We start from the raw sequence: 21,918 nt of genomic DNA on the forward strand, positions 1-21,918 counted from the left end.
TTTGCGAACCACAAAAGTAAGCTGGCTCGAATAACTATAACATTTATGCTACATACAAATTACAAACTTTAAAACATCTTCAACCTCTAGAAGCATCAAACTCCAACCACTGTGTTGTAAGTGCCATAAATAGCAAAGAATAATCCACAGAGTAACACAATAAAATCCAAGGCTTTCTGCCAAGTGCTTAGAGAAGGGCCAAACAGTTTTAGGTGAAATGTGGCTGGCAATACAAATGACATCATTGAACATATAGTACTGCCCACAAATGATGCAAACACGCCAAATTCTGGCACGAAAGAAGCCAAGACTGCAAGCACAACCACCACCACTGCACGGCTGATGTATATCGCAATCTTTCCTACTCTTGCCGATTCATCATTTTCCCTCCGGCCGATTTTGTATTTACCTTCAATAATCTCATTAATTGGATGTAACATGATTGGGAATGTGAATACAAGCCCCATACATAATCCTACCTGTTATCAGATAAAAGGTTAGATTTCAGACTCTTCTTATGAGCAAATAAGCAATGCAATCAAAGGCAAAATTTGAAGACAGAATAAAAAAGATAAGAATTTCCTGAAAACAGAAATGTAAATTGGCCTTTTTATGCACTCTTTGCAATGCTTAGTACTTGACAAGCATGTATTAGGGATGAATCCTCAATGTGTACACAGCCAGTAAAACGTACACAAGAAGATTGTGCTATGAGGTAAGAACAGATTCCTTGATATGAGTCATATGACAACAAGCACAAATACGAAATGAAAGTGATATCAATAGTTATAATTACTAGACACCAAGGAAATGTGCAAGGATATATCCGCAAGTGGATCAGGTATTATCCACTTCAAATATAAATTACTGGAGGAAAGGAAAACAAAAAATGTTTGTTTCGTTTTAACTTTGTATATATATATAACTCTAGGTGCACTGTTTAAGAATAAGCATTTCAAGTCAAATATGAGTATGAGAGCTGTTTACCTGTACTGCAAGAGATGACCAATCTCTAGGGAGGTTGAGAGTCACAATGTCTCTGGTTTCTTCCCCAAAAGCCATGTAACCACAAAACCCAAAAAGAATGTATACAAATGAAATCCCACTAAAAGTTTGAGCCAGCAATCTTGGGAATTTGGATTTATCCCGCATAGAATTCTCTAGGGCTAGTGTCATTCCAAAACCCTCAAAACAAAAAACCGCCATGCCTGCTGCAAATGGCAATCCCCCAATGTTGGATGTGATTGTCGTCCTTTGTCCAAACGAAAATTCACCCTGTAGGATCTGTTGTATGTCTTCCTTCACCACAATTCCAATGGCTAGGACATTGCAAACATCAGCAAAAATGCTAAAAGGTGCTAGAGCAGATAAGCTGCCTATCCACGACAATCCAATTTCAACTGGCACTAACATAAATATAAAGCTGCTCATCGCAAATCCATAGCTTTGGAATACAGATTGGAGATTTTGTCCAATAAATACCAAATATGCAACCGATCCTCCACTTTGTGCCAGCAAAATCAAAATCTCTGTCATATAGCGACCCGAGGTTCCAAAGCTCCTATAACCCAGGTCTCCATAAGTTATTGCTTCCACTAGTAGTTCTTCTGAAGACAACTTCCGTCTGCACGTAACCTACACCACAAAGCATAAAGCAAAACTGTCAAATAACAAGGCATGTGCACAACAAAAGCAGCAGCAAAAATAAAGGACATATCAATGTATCATGAAACTTTGATTCATCCACTTGCATTGTGGTCTCTTTTTCTTTTTGTAATGATATCATCATATCATCAAAGCTAGACAAAGTTATTGACATAGGACCCCACCAGAAAAAATTATGAAAGTAGGCAAAGAAAGCATTCATTAGTAAACCAAATCGAAGAAAGCCCAAACCATCATGATGTACAAAAGTTCACAATTTTCTTAGCTAACAACAATTTCAACAAAAATATGATTATATACATTCCTTAAAGTATCACCAATCACTCAATTAGATCCATCTCTCCTAAAGATTCAAGTTGTAATTTAGATTCACTGAATCTAGCTTAACAAAGATCTAATAAAGCATAAGATAGGTCAAAGCATTTACACAAACAGGTAGCATTCATTGTGCATTTTTTTCTCTCATAAAGAGTGGAGAAGAAAGATCACCGACAAGGAGGAGCATGCAATAGTAGGTGGCTACGCCGACGATTGCAACACCAAGCGACCCAGCAACCCATCCAGCGATCCGAAAAGCAAAGGGGAGACCTAGAACTCCAGTTCCAACAACAGAGACTATGATGTTCCCCAAAGTTTGAAGCTTTGAAGCTTTGGTTGAATGATGAGGCTCCAAAAGTTGTTGTGACACGGTTCCGGTGTCAAGATTCACCATCTTCTCGAACCTCGATTCCCCTAAAAAATTAGGGTTCCGGTGTTTATACGACAAACGGAACAGTGGAGTTGGATGTGTGGATCAATGAATTAGTGACCCCAAATGATTACGTGATTCGTTGGTTCTTCTTCTTTTCTTTTTGGATTTTATATAATTTTATATTGGGTATAGAGGGTAATTGAAAGTTACTTGGAAACGATTGGATGCAGTGGAGAATGAAAATGGAAAGAAAGGAAGTAACAAACATGGTTACTTGCAAAATGGAAGCGTTGGAACAGAAGTGTGAACAAACGCGGTGAAACAACTAATTTAGTAGATCTGGACAAGTAGTCAATAATATTATAGGAATGTTCTTAGCTACCAACATTCATGAATTGTTCCTCCTCCCTACTTTTTTTTTTCATTTGAAATTTGACTATATCACATTGTCAAGGTAAATTTTAGAAGGTTAAATTTAACAGTATTTGTAGAGTTTTAGAATGCTCTAAATGGTTTCAGAACGTTCTAGAATGTCCTAGAAGATCTCGGAATACCTTAGAAGGTTTTAGAAGGTTCTGGAAGACTCTAGAAGATCATAGAATATTCTAGAAAAGTGTGGATGTATATAGAATTATGAAGAATAGTATGGAATAATTTAGAAGTATTTAGAAAGTTGTGGTATGTGGTATGATGGATATTTGTAAAGAAGGTTCTTGATGATTAATCTGGACCATTGATTAAATTTAATCCTAATCATCCATTGATGAGGTGGATGGCTATAAACAGGGGTGAGAATTAGAGTTTGTGGGTGTGAATCATTTGTAACAAACACTTGAGCAAATTTAATCAATAGTCTAGATTAATTATCCAAAATCTTCTTTACAAATATCCATCATACCACAACTTTTTAAATACTTCTAGATTATTTCATACCACTCTTCATAGTTCTATATACATCCACACTCTTCTAGAATACTCTATGATCTTCTAGAATCTTCTAGAACATTCTAAGATATTTCGGGACCTTCTAAGACATTTTAGAGCATTCCGGAACCATCTAAAGCATTCTCAAATACTTTAGAAAACTCTACGAACACTATTAAATTTAACCTTCTAAAATTTACCGTGACATTCTCCCGCTAAGAATATCAACCAAAAAAACTTTTCAAGTCGCAAAAAAAATAAAAAATAAAAAAGCTTTTATAAAAGAGTAAATTAAAAGGCTTTTTTTGGATATGTCTAAAATAAGCTCAATACTTATGTGCTTATTGAATGTGCTATATTAGATAGACTATTAGATTTTATTAGATTAAAATTAAAAGTTAATATAAAAGAAGAGTATTGATGAACTCTAACAAATACAAAATATCATAGTACATAAATAAATGCTTTAAATAATAATATTTTAATACACAATACTTTAAATAGCAACAAAATTTTTTATTCTTAAATGATTAAATATAAAATATATAAATATAAAATATCTAAATATTTTTTATTTATTAAAATTAATTATTATACATAATTTTATAATATTAAAAAATTATATTAAAATGATATTTTAAACTGTAATATAAAAATGTAAAATAATTAAAATTTTATTTTATATTACTTGATAAATAATTAGATTATTATATTCAAAATTTATTAATTAACTATTTTTATTAAATATTATAATATAATTTTTCATAAAAATATTTTTAAAATATAATTTACGTACATATATAGGATTATATAATCTACGTATATATATCATGTAGTATATATAATATTTTAATTAATAAATTTTGAATATAATAATTTAATTATTTATCAAGTAATATAAAATAAAATTTTAATTATTTTATATTTTTATGTTATAATTTAAAATATCATTTTAATATAATTTTTTAATATTATAAAAAAATTATATAATAATTAACTTTAATAAATAAAAAAAGTTAAATATTTTGTATTTATATATTTTATATTTAATTATTTAAGAATAAAAGATTCTATTACCATTTAAACTATTATGTATTAAAGTATTGTCATTTAAAACATTTATTTATGTATTATGATATTCTTTGTTTATTAAAAGGGTCAATCTAAAATTAGCCCAAGCATTTTGGGCACATCTGATGCACCATGTAATTAAGATAATTGGAATATGTTAAAAAACATCCAACGGTTGAGATGGTATTAATTTAAAACTTTTTAAAAATTAAATCAAAAAATATAATATGTTTCAAAATTCTAAAAAGACCCCTCCTCTTCCTTAGAGTAAAACAAGACTCTCCCTGTCTGTCTGCTAATTTCGGTAAGGCAGACTAAAACGAAATCCTACTCTGTCTCTGTATGCTAATCTGGGAAACGCTTCCTTGGACGAATGCCGACGACATCATCCCGAATGTCGGCGTTACCAATGTTAGTGCCAAGAAGGCCATGACACCGATATTGTCGAGGACAACGGTGAAGGGAAAGAACAAGATTACATGATTTAGGTGACAAGAAGAGATGGATGGGGATATAACCATGTGTTACTGTGATCATTGACGCCCCGTTGGTGGTTTCGAGCTCCTTCTCGACTCTCGTAAGAATTTTTTCAATGCCAATTTCTGAGAAATCACTTGTTAGATCTCAGTAGAACTACACTCAAGATTGTAATTACTATAATATGAAAAGCAAATTCAACAAAATCACAATTGCAGATTGTACGATAACAATTTTTTGTGTGCAAAGATTTAATTCTGAAAATTTTATGCTATATTACTGGAAGAAGGTTTAAAATAAGAATTTACATAGTACTTGCATTCTATTTATGATTATGTGGATATCAAAGGGGGTTTCATAGGTTGCAATTTTGTTAATTTTTTTATTATGATTCTATTGTTTGTAGAAGACGTTAATTATTTTATTGTGATTTTCCTCCTTTGTGTTAGAATAAATTGTAAATTTCTATGGTTACTTACTTGCCTTATTTCAATAGTTAAATCTGAACAGTCAAATATGACAGCAAAACTATTATGGTCAACTCCTTTAAGCCTTGCCATGAAAATTTGAAAGTCCACTATTCTTGAAATATATCCCCTCTAACCATTATGTCCCAAATGCTTCTTACTATACAGAGAACTAGGAAAAATAACTAATTGCATGAGCATTAAGTTTGGTTCAGTATTCTCTCATTTTGACTTATTGGCTTGTTTTTATTTTTGTGTGGTTTAGGTCTATTAAACTTTTAATTTGGTGAGTCTAAGTTAAGTCCATGACAATAGAGGCATCAGAATCAAGAGTGAAATTTCATTCACCAATGGAGATTGGGAGCAGGTAGTCATAAAATCTTTTAGCATATTTTTATTTCATTCTACTAATAAACTTTTGGCACAGCTGGAGCCTGAATTCCAACCACCAATATCAGAAGTGCTTCAAGCCTTAGTACAATTGTTGCAGCGAGCCAACATGAGCAGGCGAACTACTTTTGGATCTGATCAAGGAGGATCCAATCGAGGGAGTGATGTACCCGCCATACATGATGATATGTGAATGGGAACATAATCCTTGTGTCATTCTTGAAAAGAAATGTAGTTATCAGTTATCACTATCTTCTGATGTACTAAGAAAATGGATGAAAGAATGTCTCAATTGTTATTTTATTGAATAATTTCATTTTATTTGAGTTAAAGAGTTCAGTTTGTTATTAGTGAACCTAGATGATTCTTTTTGTTCCATTTTTATTTTTTATTATATTGAATTGATTGTTTATGATGTTATGTGTATAGCTGAATTCAATAAATTTGGATAACTTAGCCACTTAGGCAGAGAACACAACCTCAAATGTCAGAGTTTCTATCCTATCCTATAAATATTCTACATTGTCAAAGATCCGACTACTATGGAAAGAAATCCATAGGAATAATCTAGTTCCAAATTACACATTTTGGTACACTGCTAACTTTGTTAACAAATTTTGACCTTCAAAAAATTATTAAGAATATGTTTATTATATAAATCAAACACAAGATTGAATCAGGCCAATTTAAAATTATTCTGTTACATCACAAACGGACCAGGCATAATTTTAAAGAAACATAAACAAAGGAATTTAAACTATTCTTTGATTGATGCAATGGATGGTTGATGGTTTTGCTCCGCCTCTTCATCATCATTTGCCCCTGAGATTTAAGAGACATAAACACAGAAATTGAACTAAAACATCATGAACAGAAACATAAACACATAAATTGAAATCAAAATCATAAAAATAAATACAAAAAATTTTTTACCCTGATAAACAGAACCCAAAAAAAATTCAAATAACCAAATAATCAGAACAAAACAAATAATTGAATGAAATGAATGAAATAAACTCATACAAAAAACCTTAACAAAAAAATAAGTATAACAAAAAAATAATTGAATGAATTCAACGAAACAGATTCATACAGCAAGAACATAAAAAGAACAAAAAAAAATGAAATCAATCAATAAAGCAAATTCATATATACCTAAGTCTGAGGCTCCATTGAAACTCTGGAAGTAGAGCACCATAGCGCTGACGATGATGCTGACTCGCAGAGACTCACGCCACTACTCTGAAGCTGAAAACAAATGACGCGAAGAGAGAAAAGAGATGTTGAGAATAATGAATGAGACAATGAGGTACTAGACTGAGGAGATACAGAAAAATATCACAGCTTCTTTCCACCATTTTTTTAATTGCTTTAAGTTCTGAATTGAAAAATTCTATGCAATTGACAAATCCAAGAATTCATTGATCAAATCCTAAATCAACTTCCAAACACAAATCACACTATAACTCTACATTGAAGAGTAAAAATATGATTTTTATTTTCATAACATCGAAAAATCAAGTTAGAAATGAAGCACAATGTGAGAGAGGAAACCTGAATTCTAGCTCCAGTTGAACAAAGCAGAACTTCAGGCAGCGACGGCAGTAAAGAAAGACGCAGTCACGGTGGCAGAGGATGGAGAAAAATGTGGATTTAGGGTTGAATGGAGTGCGTACAAAGAGAAGCGAAAATGAAAGGAATATGTGGTAAATGTAAAAAAATAATAATTACTATTAAACTCCCATATGAGGCATATTTATAAATTATTATTTGTGCACATTAGAAAAATTCAAAAGAGTTGAGCTTATTATAGACAGACCCTTATTAAAGCCCATCAATACTCTTTTTTTATATTAACCTTTGATTTTAATCTAATAAAATTTAATAGTCTATATAAATGTGGCACATTCAATAAGCACATAAGTGTTGAGCTCATTTTAGACATACTCTCTTTTTTTGTATATGGAAGTAAAAGTAGTGATATACCTTAACATTGTAATTTTTGGTGTTTTTCAAAAGTATGGAAGATGCACAAATCGGAGGGTCCGATTTCTATACTTCAAATTTTTTTATTTTTTAACAGAAATTCCTCGGTCCGATTTCTGTACTTTCACAAATCCCTCGGTCCTATTTCACAAATCCCTCGATCCGATTTCTGTATCCTCACAAATCGGACGGTCCGATTTCTGTACTTCTCACAAATCGGATGGTCTGATTTTTCTTTATCTAATTAAATGGTTCTACATTTAAGAATAACACTCCATCAACTCATATTTTAAAAAAACACTATTGCTACTCCAATATCAAAAACAAAAAGTTAGAATAAAAACATGCCTAAAAATACATTAAAATTTAGAATATTTATTTATTTTAATCCTAAAAAAATTTTGATTAAGATATTTTAGTCTTCAGTTAAAACTATTTAGATCGTTAATCCTTAATATTTAATTTTGTAAGTTGCATTGGTCTTTGATCCATTTTGCTCTGTCAACCCCTAATAGAATTATCCTGTTGTGATAAGAATGGGACGTGGATGCCCATTCCCATGCAGTACTCACATTCTCAAAGAAGGAATAATAATTAATGAATATTAAAATTGATCCCCCCTCATACATGTATAAATAGAGGCCTTTGCCTCCGAGAAAAGCAAGCAAGTAATAAATCAAAAATCAATTCCCTATTTTCTTTAAGCAATATTTCTCTCTCTCATTTAATATATATATCCCTCTATTATATTATATATTACATCATATAATATTAAGTGAATAGATAAACTTCTTATATTATAGTGAGATACAAGCATATTTATATTTCTATATTTATGTTTATTTCTCTTATTTATTTATTTATTTTACAACACGTTATCAGCACGAGACTCTGATCAAATTTTTAGAAAGACTCAGGTAACAAATTTTTATTATGTCGAAGTTCTCTCATCTTGAATTTAATGCTCTTGATATATCTGAAAACAATTATTTATCATAGATATTAGATGCTGAAATCCATCTTGATTCAATAGATCTTGGAGATACCATTAAGGCTGAAAATAATGCATCCCAGAAAGATAAAGCCAAAGCCATGATTTTTCTTCGTCGTCATCTTGACGAAGGATTGAAAAATGAATATCTCACATTAAAAGATCCTGCAGATCTTTGAAAATACCTTGAAGAAAGGTATAATCATCAGAAAACGGTGATACTTCCTCAAGCTCGATATGAATGAACACACTTGCGTCTACAAGATTTTAAATCTATAAATGAATATAATTCTGCAATGTTTCGAATCACCTCACGAATGAAATTATGTGGGGAAAAGATAACTGATCATGATATGTTGGAGAAAACTTTCTCAACCTTCCATGCCTCAAATGTGCTCCTGCAGCAGCAGTATCGAGAAAAAGGGTTTAAAAATATTTTGAGTTAATTTCTTGCCTTTTTGTTGCTGAACGCAACAATGAATTGCTATTGAAAAATCATGAAGCGTGCCCAGCTGACGCCGCCCCATTTCCTGAAGTAAATGCGACAAATTACCCCAGAAGAGGTAAATGGCAAGGTTTTAATAACAAGAAAAATTATGGAAGAAAAAGGAATTATATTCAAAAGAAAGAATCTCACCAGAAGTGGGATAAAGAAAGAAATATCGGGTAGAATAAATCAACAGAGGAGAAGTGTTTCTATTGTGGTGGAAAGGGCCATTGGTCACGTACCTGCCGTACCCCAAGGCACCTAGTCGATCTTTACCAGGCATCCTTGAAAAAGGACCACAAGGGAAAAGAATCGAATTTCGTTTCAAATGATGCTGAAAATTCTACCACTCATTATGATGTATCAGATTTCTTTGAGGATCCTGAAGGAAATATTGGTCATTTGATCAATGATAGAATAGTTTAAAATATGGGATTGTTACATATCCATGTAAATAAATAATGTAAAGGACTTATTAAGTTTTATTTTCTATGTATTTAAGTTTCAAAAGTAATGTATATAAATAATGAAATATTAATGTTTATGAATTTTGAAATCATTAAATGTGTTATGTTTTAAAATAAAATTTTAGTATATGATATTATTGTTATGTACAGTGTTTCTTAGGAAAATAATTCCGATCAAGTATTCAATTTAACTGTACATGCTACTCATTTTATTATTATTTGTCTTTGAAGAGAATGGTAAGGATATGTAATGAATATGTATGCCTTGCGGATAGTGCAAGTTCGCACACTATTCTCAAAAGTGATATATATTTTACCCATCTTGTGCCAAAAAAAGAATATGTTAATACTACTATTGACTCAGGCAATGTGATAGAAGGCTCCGGAAGAGCTATAATTTTGTTTCCTGGAGGAACAAAATTTATAATAAATAATTCACTATTGTCTACCAAGTCTCGAAGAAATTTGTTGAGTTTTAAAGATATTCGTTGAAATGGATATCATATTGAGACTATGAATGAGGAAAATCATGAGTACTTATGTATCACAACTCATGATTCAAATAAGAAAGTTATATTAGAAAAATTACCATCACTTTCATCTGGGTTATATTATACCAAGATTAGTACAATTAAATCACATGCCACTGTAAACCAGAAGTTTACTAGACCAAATGAATTCATAACTTGGCATGATAGATTGGGTCATCTGGGAACAACCATGATGCGGAGAATTATTGAAAACTCCCATGGACATTCACTAAAGAACCAGAAGATTCTTAAAACTAGTGAATTTTGTTATGCTGCATGTTCTCAGGGAAAGTTAATATTAAAGCCATCATCAGTAAAGATTGGATTTGAGTCCCCTGAATTCCTAGAAAGGATTCAAGGTGATATATGTGGACCTATTCATCCACCATGTGGATCTTTTAGATATTTTATGGTCCTAATAGACGCATCTTCAAGATGGTCACATGTGTGCTTATTATCTTCTCGCAACATGGCGTTTGCAAGATTATTGGCTCAAATTATTTGATTAAAAGCACAATTTCCAGAAAATCCAATTAAAGCAATTTGTCTTGATAATGCTGGTGAATTTACTTCCCAAGTTTTTTATGCTTATTGTATGGCTAATGAAATAAGTGTTGAACATCCAGTAGCTTATGTTCACACACAAAATGGGTTAGCAGAATCGCTTATTAAACACCTTCAATTAATTGCTAGACCCTTGCTTATAAGAACACATCTCCCAACCTCGGTTTGGGGGCATGTTATTTTACATGCCGCAGCACTTATTCGTTTGAAGCCAACGAGTTACCATCAGTTCTCTTCTATACAATTAGCCTTTGGCCAGCAGCCAAATGTTTCCCATTTAAGAATATTTGGGTGTGCGATATATGTTCCCATTGCACCACCTAATCGCACTAAAATAGGACCTCAAAGAAAATTGGGGATATATGTTGGATATGATTCTCCCTCTATAGTGAGGTATCTTGAGATACAAACTGGAGATGTATTTAAAGCCCAGTTTGCGGATTGTCATTTTGATGAATCAAAATTTTCAACATTAGGGGAAGAGAATAAGCTTCCTGAAAAGGAACTTAATTGGAATGCATCATCCTTGATGCATTTAGATCCTCGATTAGGGCAATGTAAACTTAAAGTTCAAAAGATTATACATTTGCAAAGAATAGCAAATGAATTGCCTGATGCATTTTCTGATACAAAGAGGATAACCAAATCTTATATACCAGCGGAAAATGCCCCAATATGAATTGATGTCCCAGTTAGACAAATTACCACCGAAGCAAATACACGCCAGAAGCGTGGCAGGCCTATCGCTTCCAAAGACAAAAATCCTCGAAAGAGAAAAGAGGCAAATATTATTCCTGTTGAAAAAGACATAGTAGAGACACCTACAGTTGTCCAAAATTCTGATATAGTTTTAACGCCAAAAGACGTTCAGGTACCTGAAAATAGTGAAAATGACGAGATCTCGATAAATTATGTCTTTACAGGAGAGAAATGGGACCGAAATAAGACAATTGTCAATAAAATATTTGCATATAATGTGGCATTAAATATCATGCATGAAAGTAAGGATCTTGAGCCAAGATCAGTCGAAGAATGTCGACAAAGAAATGATTGGCCAAAATGGGAAGCAGCCATGAAGGCTGAATTAGACTCACTTGCAAAACGTGATGTTTTTGGGCCTGTAGTCTGTACACCTGAAGATGTAAAACCTGTTGGATACCGATGGGTATTTGTGAGAAAACGAAATGAGAAAAATGAAGTTGTGCGCTATAAAGCCCGACTTGTGGCACAAGTTTTTTCACAAAGGCCGGTATAGATTATGAAGAAACGTATTCCCCTATAGTGGATGCGATAACATTGCGTTATTTGGTCAGTTTATCTGCATATCATAAACTGCATATGCATTAAATGGATGTGGTAACAGCCTACTTATACGGCTCATTAGATCGGGATATCTATATGAAAGTCCCTGAAGGACTAAAGATATCTAAACCATCCAATGAATATTCGCAAGGGTTATACTCAGTCAAATTGCAAAGATTTTTATATGTTCTGAAGCAATTTGGACGAATGTGGTATAATCGTCTTACTTAGTATCTGGCCAAAAATGGATTCAAGAATGATGATATCTGTCCATGTGTTTTAATAAAGAAAACTACATCTGGATTCATTATTATTGCTGTGTACGTTGATGATTTAAATATCATTGGGACTCCTGAAGAGATTCCAACAATAATAAAATCTCTAAAAGAAGAGTTTGAGATAAAAGATCTTGGAAGGACTAAATTTTGTCTCGGCATGCAGATCGAGCATATAAAAAATGGGATCTTTATTCATCAAACAACATACACAAAAAAGATCTTGAAGAGATTTTATATGGATAAGTCACATCCCTTGAGTACCCAAATGATCGTAAGGTCTTTGGATGTGGAGAATGATCAATTCCGTTCTAAAGAAGAAAATGAAGATATCCTTGGTCCTGAAGTACCATATCTTAGTGCAATTGGAGCGCTAATGTATCTTGCTAATAATACAAGACCCGATATATCATTTGCTGTGAATTTACTAGCAAGGTATAGTTTCTATCCAACCAAAAGACATTGGAGTGGAATCAAGTAAATCTTTCGATATCTTCATTGAACGGTTGATATGGGATTGTTTTATCCCTATGGATCCAAGTCACAACTAGTAGGCTACGCAGATGCCGGATACTTGTCTGATCCACATAAAGGGAGATCTCAAACAAGATACCTGTTCACATATGGTGGTACAGCTATATCTTGGAGGTCCACGAAACAGACGATTGCTGTAACATCCTCTAATCATGTTGAAATACTGGCGATTCATGAAGCTAGTCGCGAGTGTTTTTGGCTGAGGAGTCTGATTCAATATATTTTGTCATCATGTTGATTGATTGATCATAAGATAGCTCCAACTGTCCTGTTTGAAGATAATATAGCATGCATTGCTCAACTTAAGGGTGGATACATCAAAGGTGATAGAACAAAGCATATTTCTCCCAAATTCTTCTTCACTCATGATCTTCAAAATCAAGGGACAATTGATGTCCAACAGATCCGCTCAAGTGACAATCTAGCAGATTTATTTACAAAGTCACTCCCAAAATCCTTCTTTGAAAGATTGGTACATGAGATTGGGATGCACCGATTTCGAGACATTAAATGATGTTGGCAAGAGGGGGAGATTGTACTCTTTTTTTCTTGGTCAAGTTTTTTTTTCCATTGGGTTTTTCTTAACAAAGTTTTTAATGAGACGGTCCCCATCACAAAGGATATTGTACTCTTTTTCTTTCACTAAGGTTTTTCCCATAGAATTTTTCTTTAGTAAGGTTTTAATGAGGCAATAATCCTAAATGGACATCCAAGGAGGAGTGTTGTGATAAGAATGGGATGTGGATGCCCATTCCCATGCAGTACTCACATTCTCAAAGAAGGAATAATAATTAATGAATGTTGAAATTGATCCCCTTCATACATGTATAAATAGAGGCCTTTGTCTCGAAAAAAAGCAAGCAAGTAATAAATAAAAAATCAATTCCCTCTCTTCTTTAAGTAATATTTCTCTCTTTCATTTAATATATATATATATATATATATATATATATATATATATATATATATATATATATATATATATATCCTTCTCTTATATTATATATTACATCATATAATATTAAATGAATAGATAAACTTCTTATATCACAGTCAAATACGAGCATATTTATATTTCTATATTTATATTTATTTCTTTTATTTATTTATTTATTTTACAACATATCATATTTATATTTCTATATTTATATTTATTTCTTTTATTTATTTATTTATTTTACAACATATCCTACATATCACGTTAAGTTATCACGTAACCACGTTAGGCGTTAAATGTCGGTGTACGAAGAAGATAAATTAATTTTTAGACAAATTACAACTAATTTAATTTCCAAAATATTTATTATCAATTGTTATGTAATCAAATGCCTCTCGTGTGTCAAATGAACCTGAATAAGGAGCTTCTTCTCCAACTTGATTATCACCAAATTTTGATGAGCCAGATTAGATTCAAATTTTCTTGTATAATTGTGATTTAAATTATAAGTTTTGATTTGAAAGCAGCCTCTTGCACTATTTCAAGCACAGTAAATGAGTCATGGACATTAATTCTGTGAATCTTGTACATTATTAGTTGTTACAGAAACTTGAAATTCAGGTCTTTCACTTCTAGCTTGCCTGTGTTCCGGTCTAAATTACTACTTAATGTGCTCCAGTTTCAGTTGTTTCTCCCTATATTCCTTCATTATTTTTCATTATTTTTTGGTGGAACTCCATTAGCATTATTTTGTCCAACCTCTTCAATATTAGTCTCATTTTCTCTCTTAGTCTTGAATTTTGTCTTAATCACTTCTATGCGATGGCCTATAGCATAGTAGATAGTAAGACCGATGAGAATTAGAAGTGATTTTTGGAGCTATTGCAAGATGATTTAGGTAAATGTGCTATTGAAGGGTAAAACTTTATCTCTATAAGTAAAAAATAGATATTATAGCTTGAATTTTTTATTTTTTATTTTTATGTTTGTAGTAGCCTATTTTTCTTGATAATAAATATATTTGGAAACTGATTTGTCTTATAATAAATAATTTTAGATATTAATGTAATCGATAATAAATATTTTAAAGGATTAGATTGATTGTAATATGTCTAGGAATCAATTTGTTTCCTTCATACGTGTGACAATTAACGTCTAATGCGACAACTTAACATAATACGTAAGACAGTTTTGTTAAGAGTTGACAAAGCGAAGCGGGTCTTTGACTAATGAATTTGCAGAGTTAAATGTTGAGAACTAACAAACTAATTAATTTTAGTGTAGTCTAAAATTTTTTAAAAACTAAAATGAGTAAATATTCTAAAATTTATATATAAAAATGTTGCAATTTTTTATTTTAATATACACACATTAAAAACTTAAATTTTATATATTTTTTATATAAAATTAATTGATAACTACCCATATATTAATTAAACACTAACCTTAAAATCTAACCATTTTTTATTTTTTATATACATTGAATCAACCCTTTTTAGTTTCTACTTGGCGTTTTATTGAGTAGCAAAATTTATTAATAGATATATATTTTAAGAATCAAGATCTTTTAAAATGAGAAAGTTGATAAAATAATAAAGTAAAAAATTAATCACTCTTAAATTAAGATAATTAGGCACATATTTCATAGAAGTTATATACAAATCATTCACCAATGTATTTGTATATAAATACATGTATAGTTTAATTTATTTTCAATGTGTATTTATATTTCAGCATATATTTTATACTATATTTTATATTGATAACTGACTTTAGTGACTGATTTTGGTGTACACGTAACATAACTTTTTTATTTTACAAATTTCATAATTATTATTATCACACGTTCAATCCAATAATAATACTAATACTCATCACCAGAATCTTGGCATTGTCATTTGTTCAGGATATGTATTTCCTTGGGTTGTCCTTATCCTTTACTCCTTTAGCCATTTTCATTCGTCCTACCACATCTTATCTTATCACCAACACAGCCCACTTTTTCCATTTTCCACCAATGTTTTCCTCGAGCTTTTAGATATATGACCATCAAGGAACAATTGAGATACAGATAGATCCTAAGTCTTGTGATTGAGATTCTGAGTGAAACACTGAAATCCAAGCAGGATGCAGTGAAATAGTAGTGTAACATTCAGGTTTAGACGGCTATGCTTACATTTATTTACAAGAGTCCAAATCTCGGCAGATAACCAGGCTGGCCCAAGCATCCTCTTTGAGGCTAAGGTACTGGGCATTAGCAGGGGCTTACAGCGACCATGTTTTACCAAAATTAAAAATATCCCTACTAACTTCTATAACGCCTCAAAACAGTATGGTTGACAAACACAGTCGATGGCATGTATGAGCTTCCGGCGAGGGCCCACCGCATTCGCACCCATATCCTTGAGCTTCTTCATGGTTAAATTTACCAGCTGATACTTGTTGAGACTCTTCCCCTGAAAAATTCTAACAAACTGGCCTAGTCCAAGTGATGTCAGCCACTGAGTCAGCCCACCAGCTCGTTCAAGCTTTCTCTCAAGGTTCGATGCTCTCAGCCCTTGATTTAAAGAAATTACCAAATTGCAAGATCTTCTTGGTGCAAGGAATGTTCTAGGCTGCTTAATAGCTTTCGATGTATTAGATAATCCCAGTAATTTAGGTGACTTCATCAGGCTCACTTGATGTGGATTTTGCGAATTGATTCTGTTAACAACCCTTGGCTGCTTGACTGAAGTTGCTTTAGGTATGGAAGGAGGACCACTTCTCACATCCAAAATCTCCTTTGGGGCGGTCAATAAACTTGTATTCTCAGGTTCATTTCCTGAAGGATACACGGTAGATGTCTCCATGGGTAGTTGCATGTGATTACTTGCTGTTTCAGGGGGCATAGGATGCATGTCTTTTGGTCCTGGGCTTGCCATTAAGTTTCTTTTGCTACAAGGTGCGGCAGACACCAAAATATTGACTATCTGCTTCTTCACTATGATCCAATCACCATCCACATGCTGATTATCAGAGTCTGGAGAATGTGAAGTACCACCTTTTTTACCAGGAACTTTTCCTGTGCGACTTGCCTTTGTCTTTGCCATTAGCTAAATACCTGAACTTTGTACAGAAGGATATAAGCATTAAGCCAAAACTCAAGATCTCATTTGATCAAACAGTGATGTAATCAGTTAGAATAATTCAAAATAATTTGAAGCCATATTAAACACACAAGCAAAACAAGTCGAAATTTCAAATTAAGATGGATGCAGAAATCAAGTAGAAGAGAATAATCATCTAGCATAAGGGGCAGATACAAATGTAATGCAGCAAAATCTTTATAGTTGTAGAGTACTAGTAAGATTCTTTCTTTCAATGAGAATATCAAAACTCACGAGAAATCATCTATCCTCCTAAGTCATCCTCCTGATTTCTAAATGACAAAAGCCTATTAGTGTTTTTTTTTTTTTTTTGCATTTGTGTTTTTCGGATATTAATGCATTTAACTTGCAAATCTCATATCCTAAGTCGCAGCAGATACGCAAACTACTAGGAGTAGAAACAGTTCAAACCCTAATAATTTCACAAATTCAAAAGCCTAAAAAAAATAACAAATTAAAATTAGATAACAGTTTCACAGATTTAAAACTAACAGAAGAAAACGTAACCCTAAAAAGAAAACAATTAGAACAATGCTAATAACAACCAAAATTCACAAGCTATTACATCCATAAAACATCAGGAAGGCATGAAATCCAGATAAAAACAAGCGAAACAAGTGTATCAATAGAAAACTTCCAGTTAAATATAAATAATCAATTTAATCAACAAATACAAACCAGCAGGCGGATCGTGACGGGAAGATGTTGCTGCCGCGACGACGAACAGCATGGAGGAGCCGCTGTGGGATGCTGGCCGGGCGGTCTGGACGCTGCTGCCACGACAGCGAGCTGCGACGGCGGCGGCGTTGGTGGTTGGGTGATCTGCAATATAAGAAGGATGCGCTTCACAGCGGTGAATCGGAGGAGCAACGGCCGGTGAAAGAGTCTGAAAGAAGAGAAAAGAAAGGGATGGTGTGGGAATTGGGAATTTGGAATGGCGAATTGGAAATTGGGATTAGGGTGTTGCTCTCAAATTATTAGGGTTTTCGAAAATATCAATTCCAGTTTTGGAGGGGAATGGACCTCGGAGTTAAAGAAATTCACTTGTTATTTTTTATGTGGGAGAGAGAGAAGTGTATAACAAGAAGCTGTGAACAGAAGTGTGTTTTACATTGGTATGGGATGTATAAATTGGATGCACGGATTTGTTTGTTTTATTTTTTTTTTCAAACAAACAATCACAAATCGGACGGTCCGATTTGTGAATTCGAAAAAAAAAATTTTAATGTTAAAATCGGACCGTCCGATTTTTATTTTAAAAAATAAAAAAAATAAAAAATACAAAACGGACCCTCCGATTTGTAGTTTATTTTTTTCTCCAAACAAATCGGACCCTTCGATTTGTAATTTATTTTTCTCTTTAAACAAATCGGACCATCCGATTTGAATAAAACACCATATCAAAAAAAAACACTCAATCTTTCAATAATAATGTATTACACATATATTTAAACAATATAAAAAAAATTAGCCTCATTTAGGAGCTCCTCTTGATGAATTTTTAGGAAAAAAAATTTAAGTGAATTTTTTAAAAAGAAAAAAAATTATATTTAGATATTTTATATAAAACATTTTAGTATGTAGAAAAATTAAATTTATATAAAGTTAATTGAATAACAATAATAATAATAAGATAAGATAAAATAAAATAAAAAGGACCGAAGCGTGGTTGATTGACAAGTATTGAAAACTTTGCATTTGTTTTTGTTACGTTGGGACCAAGAATAAGTGAATAACGAAAAAACAGAATTTTCCGAATAAAGCGCGCTTCTTTTCATTCTTTTGTGGCTTCGAATTCAATTCATTCTTACTTGCTCCGTTCTCTACTCTCCTCTTTCCTTCCCATTATTCACATTCACATTCGCATTCACATTCGATTCCTTATGTTTTTCACACCCAAACCCAACTATCATGCTTAGCTTCTTCTCTTTTCAACCATCAGAGACACACACTTTGCGATACGTAACCCTAAACGCCTTCACTTTTCACCGTTATCTATTTCCTCTTCTTTTTTTCAGGTACGCTTCACAAACAAACACGTTATTTTAATAATTTTGTTTCTCATAATTAATTAATCTGTTGATTACTACTGCGTGTTGTTTTAATTAATTAGGAGAGATGAAATTCGGGTGCTTGTTCACGGAGTATCTGCAGGAAGAGAGGGAGTTGTTGGATGAGAAATGCGCGCACATTGAATATGTGAGGTTGAAGAAAGTTCTCAAGAGCTGCCAGACCTGCAAACCATTGCACTCTTCTTCTTCTTCTTCTTCTTCTCCTTCTCCTTCCCTTGTTTCTGATCTTCCTAGCCACCAATTGTGCCAATGTCAATCCTGCCCAGGTCTGCAATTTTTGTTTTTTAAAGAATTTTCCAGGAGCATTTTACATACACTGATTTTTGTTGGTGATAAAAGTTTAGGTAGTTCCTGACACTTAGAATTGGATGCTCTTATAGAGTTTGACCATGCTTCTAGGCTCTTTGACCGCTTAAATATTGTACTTGTGGGGTAAAAGGCCGTATTATTGTTTATTTAATGAATAATAATATAGGAAGCAGAACTTTCAGATGTATTTTGTTGTTTGGGAAGCAGAACTTTCAGATGTATTTTGTTGTTTGGCTTTTCACATTTTGTGGTGATGATGAGATTCAGGAATGGGTGCTAGTTGGGAGAGAGGGTTAGTGTTGTGCATATAGAAATTTTCTGATTAAAGCTACCTGCATCAACACGTAGATGATTCTCTTGTGATCCTAATAATTTACTTGGAAATAGGTTTGAAATTGATTGGTGCTTATGTCAATTGTTAGCTGAGATTTGTATTTTTTTTTAGTGAACATTTTACTCAGCAATCCTCTAATTTGGGTGTTCTATGATTCCTAATTTGTTGTTTTCCTTGTATTTGATCATCTTAGTTCTTTACGAATGATCAGAGCTTACACTACATGCCATTGGGTTTTTAATGTATTTTAAGCAAAATAATACTTATTTAACATTATTGTGCGTCTTCTTGCTGATCCAGTGAATATTATTTTATTTTCTACTAATTTATTTTCGGTTCCCATATGCATAGTGTGTGATCAGAAGTTCTTCTCAGAGCTGATGAAGGAAGCATCAGACATAGTAGGGTTCTTCGGTTCAAGGGTTAAGCATCTTCTTGATCTTCATGTTGCGTCTGGAATGCAGAGATATGTATTGCGCCTGCGACAGTGCTTTAAAAATGATAGGCAAGCCCTCGCACAAGAAGGGAGAATTTTAATTGAGTACATTGCAATGAATGCTATTGCCATGAGGAAAATACTTAAGAAATATGATAAAGTATGCATCACATTAGTCCATTGCCACATTACTGTCATTTCCCCCTTTCCCTCTTTACCTTTTTTTTTTTCATTTGTACTTCTCTACTTCAGTGTTATGTAGTTAACTCCTGTCATTGATATTCTGTTCTAGGTTCACAGCTCTGTGAATGGAAAGAATTTCAAATCTAAGATGCACACTGAGCACATTGAACTTTTACACACACCTTGGCTAATTGAATTGGGTGCTTTTTATCTGAATTCTAGTGGACGAGATTGTTGTGAACTCAATGGAGTGTATGGTCACTTTAAGTGTGATCTAAATGTTAGTGACGCTGTAATGACGCTGATTCTTCCAGATTCTATCAAGCTCGAGTATAATCTAACTTGCGCAATATGTCTGGTGAGATCCTATTTATGTGCTATATTAGGGAGGCTGAAAAAAAAGAAGCTATTTTGTGTATCATTATCTCTTACATATATCCTTGGATTGTGATATGATAGGATTTAGTTTTCAACCCCTATGCTTTGGGTTGTGGTCATATCTTCTGCAAGTCATGTGCCTGTTCAGCTGCCTCTGTGATGATGTTCCAAGGCTTTAAAGCTGCAAGTCCTGAGTCTAAGTGTCCCATATGCAGAGAGGTAAGCATTTTGCACTTAAATTTCGGTATTTCAAATGAAGAAAAATGAACAACTCTTTGCATTGCCTTCGCCACAGATCATGATTGAAAAAAGGAAAAATAAATAAATATTTGTGAAGGCAGAGGCATAGGCATAGGCAAGGCAAGGCCTATTTCTTTAAGGACCATGGATTCAATATATCTATGTCTCTATCAGCAATTTGTTAGCCTGGTTTCCACAGTATATAAGATGATGAGAGATTGTAGCCTATATTGAAAATGTGGAATAAGGCATTCTGCCAATAATATCAACATTGCCTTTATTTCCTTTATACACAAAGCATGGGCACAATATGACTACAGATATATTGTGATTAATGTCACTTATCTTAGTTAGAATATAGAGCTTTAAACCATATTCCATTTGCTTTTGTGTTTAAATTACTTGCATTGTTTGTGCAGGATGGAGTTTATTCTAAGAGTGTACGCATGTTAGAACTTGGTCTACTAATGAAAAGAAGGTATCAATCAGTTTCATGGTCACATTTTATATCTTATGTGAACATTGCCATCACAATCACAATAACTTTGAAAATTTCCCAGGTACAATGATTACTGGAAAAAGAGGCTACTTAGCGAACGAAACAACATGGTGAAGCAATCCAAAGAATACTGGAATATGCAGTCTGCATATGCACTTGGATTACACTAGGATATCATGCAATTGGATTCCTTAGATAGAATTCTAAGGGAATAGTAAATGATTCTGAGTTGGTCTTTCTGCTAGTGAGTTGGGATTGAATTAGTACTTAGGACCTTAGAATAAACAAGAGAGTTTTGGAGAGTTGGTTGATGAGTGGAAATTATTAGATGTCCCATGAAATGCGACTTGAATTGTAGTTCATATGAGTATATCTAATGATAGAATGACATTTTAGGATATGATCTCTTTCATTTGAAATGTCATTCTATCCATAGTAGAGCACAATCTATGAGTATGTAAAAACTTTCTGAATTTATTAGTCCAATTTTTTATTTTTAGTTATTAATCTTATTTTTTAGTCTAATAATTTAATAACATTTTTAGCTTATACTTCTAAAACAA

At 32.8% G+C, this 21,918-nt stretch overlaps 3 protein-coding genes across 5 annotated transcripts; 1 reads left to right on the forward strand and 2 right to left on the reverse strand.

Moving 5' to 3' along the window:
• Positions 1-2,778, reverse strand: LOC112695914 (amino acid transporter ANT1). Its single transcript, XM_025748449.3, has 3 exons — positions 2,159-2,778; positions 988-1,635; positions 1-479 (listed from the first exon to the last, which is right to left on the reverse strand). Exons 1-3 carry the CDS (start codon positions 2,375-2,377, stop codon positions 96-98), a joined length of 1,251 nt encoding a protein of 416 aa, XP_025604234.1. The 5' UTR covers positions 2,378-2,778; the 3' UTR covers positions 1-95.
• Positions 2,779-15,549: 12,771 nt separating this feature from the next.
• On the reverse strand, positions 15,550-17,822 carry LOC112695915 (uncharacterized). Of its 2 annotated transcripts, none has more exons than XM_025748450.3 (2): positions 17,583-17,822; positions 15,550-16,858 (listed from the first exon to the last, which is right to left on the reverse strand). In XM_025748450.3, exon 2 carries the CDS (start codon positions 16,845-16,847, stop codon positions 16,071-16,073), a length of 777 nt encoding a protein of 258 aa, XP_025604235.1. In that variant the 5' UTR covers positions 16,848-16,858; positions 17,583-17,822; the 3' UTR covers positions 15,550-16,070. The 2 variants fall into 2 exon arrangements, with proteins under 2 accessions (XP_025604235.1, XP_025604237.1); XM_025748452.3 differs by having other exon boundaries at positions 15,550-16,863; positions 17,583-17,759.
• On the forward strand, positions 17,684-21,862 carry LOC112695916 (probable E3 ubiquitin-protein ligase BAH1-like). 2 transcript variants are annotated; one of them, XM_025748453.3, is made up of 7 exons: positions 17,684-18,922; positions 19,018-19,242; positions 19,971-20,215; positions 20,348-20,596; positions 20,698-20,835; positions 21,276-21,334; positions 21,417-21,862. In XM_025748453.3, the coding sequence occupies exons 2-7, from the start codon at positions 19,023-19,025 to the stop codon at positions 21,523-21,525; spliced, it is 1,020 nt and encodes a 339-aa protein (XP_025604238.1). In that variant the 5' UTR covers positions 17,684-18,922; positions 19,018-19,022; the 3' UTR covers positions 21,526-21,862. The 2 variants fall into 2 exon arrangements, with proteins under 2 accessions (XP_025604238.1, XP_025604239.1); XM_025748454.3 differs by having other exon boundaries at positions 18,788-18,922; positions 19,021-19,242.
• The last annotated feature ends 56 nt before the right edge of the window (positions 21,863-21,918 follow it).

The sequence above is a fragment of the Arachis hypogaea genome, chromosome 6 (genome assembly GCF_003086295.3).
Source record: "Arachis hypogaea cultivar Tifrunner chromosome 6, arahy.Tifrunner.gnm2.J5K5, whole genome shotgun sequence".
Classification (NCBI taxonomy): Eukaryota; Viridiplantae; Streptophyta; class Magnoliopsida; order Fabales; family Fabaceae; genus Arachis; species Arachis hypogaea.

Bases quoted from the DNA above. Each gene is read 5' to 3' on its own strand.
- LOC112695916 (XM_025748453.3), top strand. From the start codon at position 19,023: ATGAAATTCGGGTGCTTGTTCACGGAGTATCTGCAGGAAGAGAGGGAG. The intron at 20,216-20,347 runs GTATGCATCACA...ATTCTGTTCTAG, and splicing joins TACTTAAGAAATATGATAAA to GTTCACAGCTCTGTGAATGG. The intron at 20,836-21,275 runs GTAAGCATTTTG...TTGTTTGTGCAG, and splicing joins AGTGTCCCATATGCAGAGAG to GATGGAGTTTATTCTAAGAG.
- LOC112695914 (XM_025748449.3), bottom strand. From the start codon at position 2,377: ATGGTGAATCTTGACACCGGAACCGTGTCACAACAACTTTTGGAGCCT. The intron at 1,636-2,158 runs GTCGGTGATCTT...TTTGTGGTGTAG, and splicing joins ACTATTGCATGCTCCTCCTT to GTTACGTGCAGACGGAAGTT. The intron at 480-987 runs GTAAACAGCTCT...ATCTGATAACAG, and splicing joins GGTCATCTCTTGCAGTACAG to GTAGGATTATGTATGGGGCT.
- LOC112695915 (XM_025748450.3), bottom strand. From the start codon at position 16,847: ATGGCAAAGACAAAGGCAAGTCGCACAGGAAAAGTTCCTGGTAAAAAA.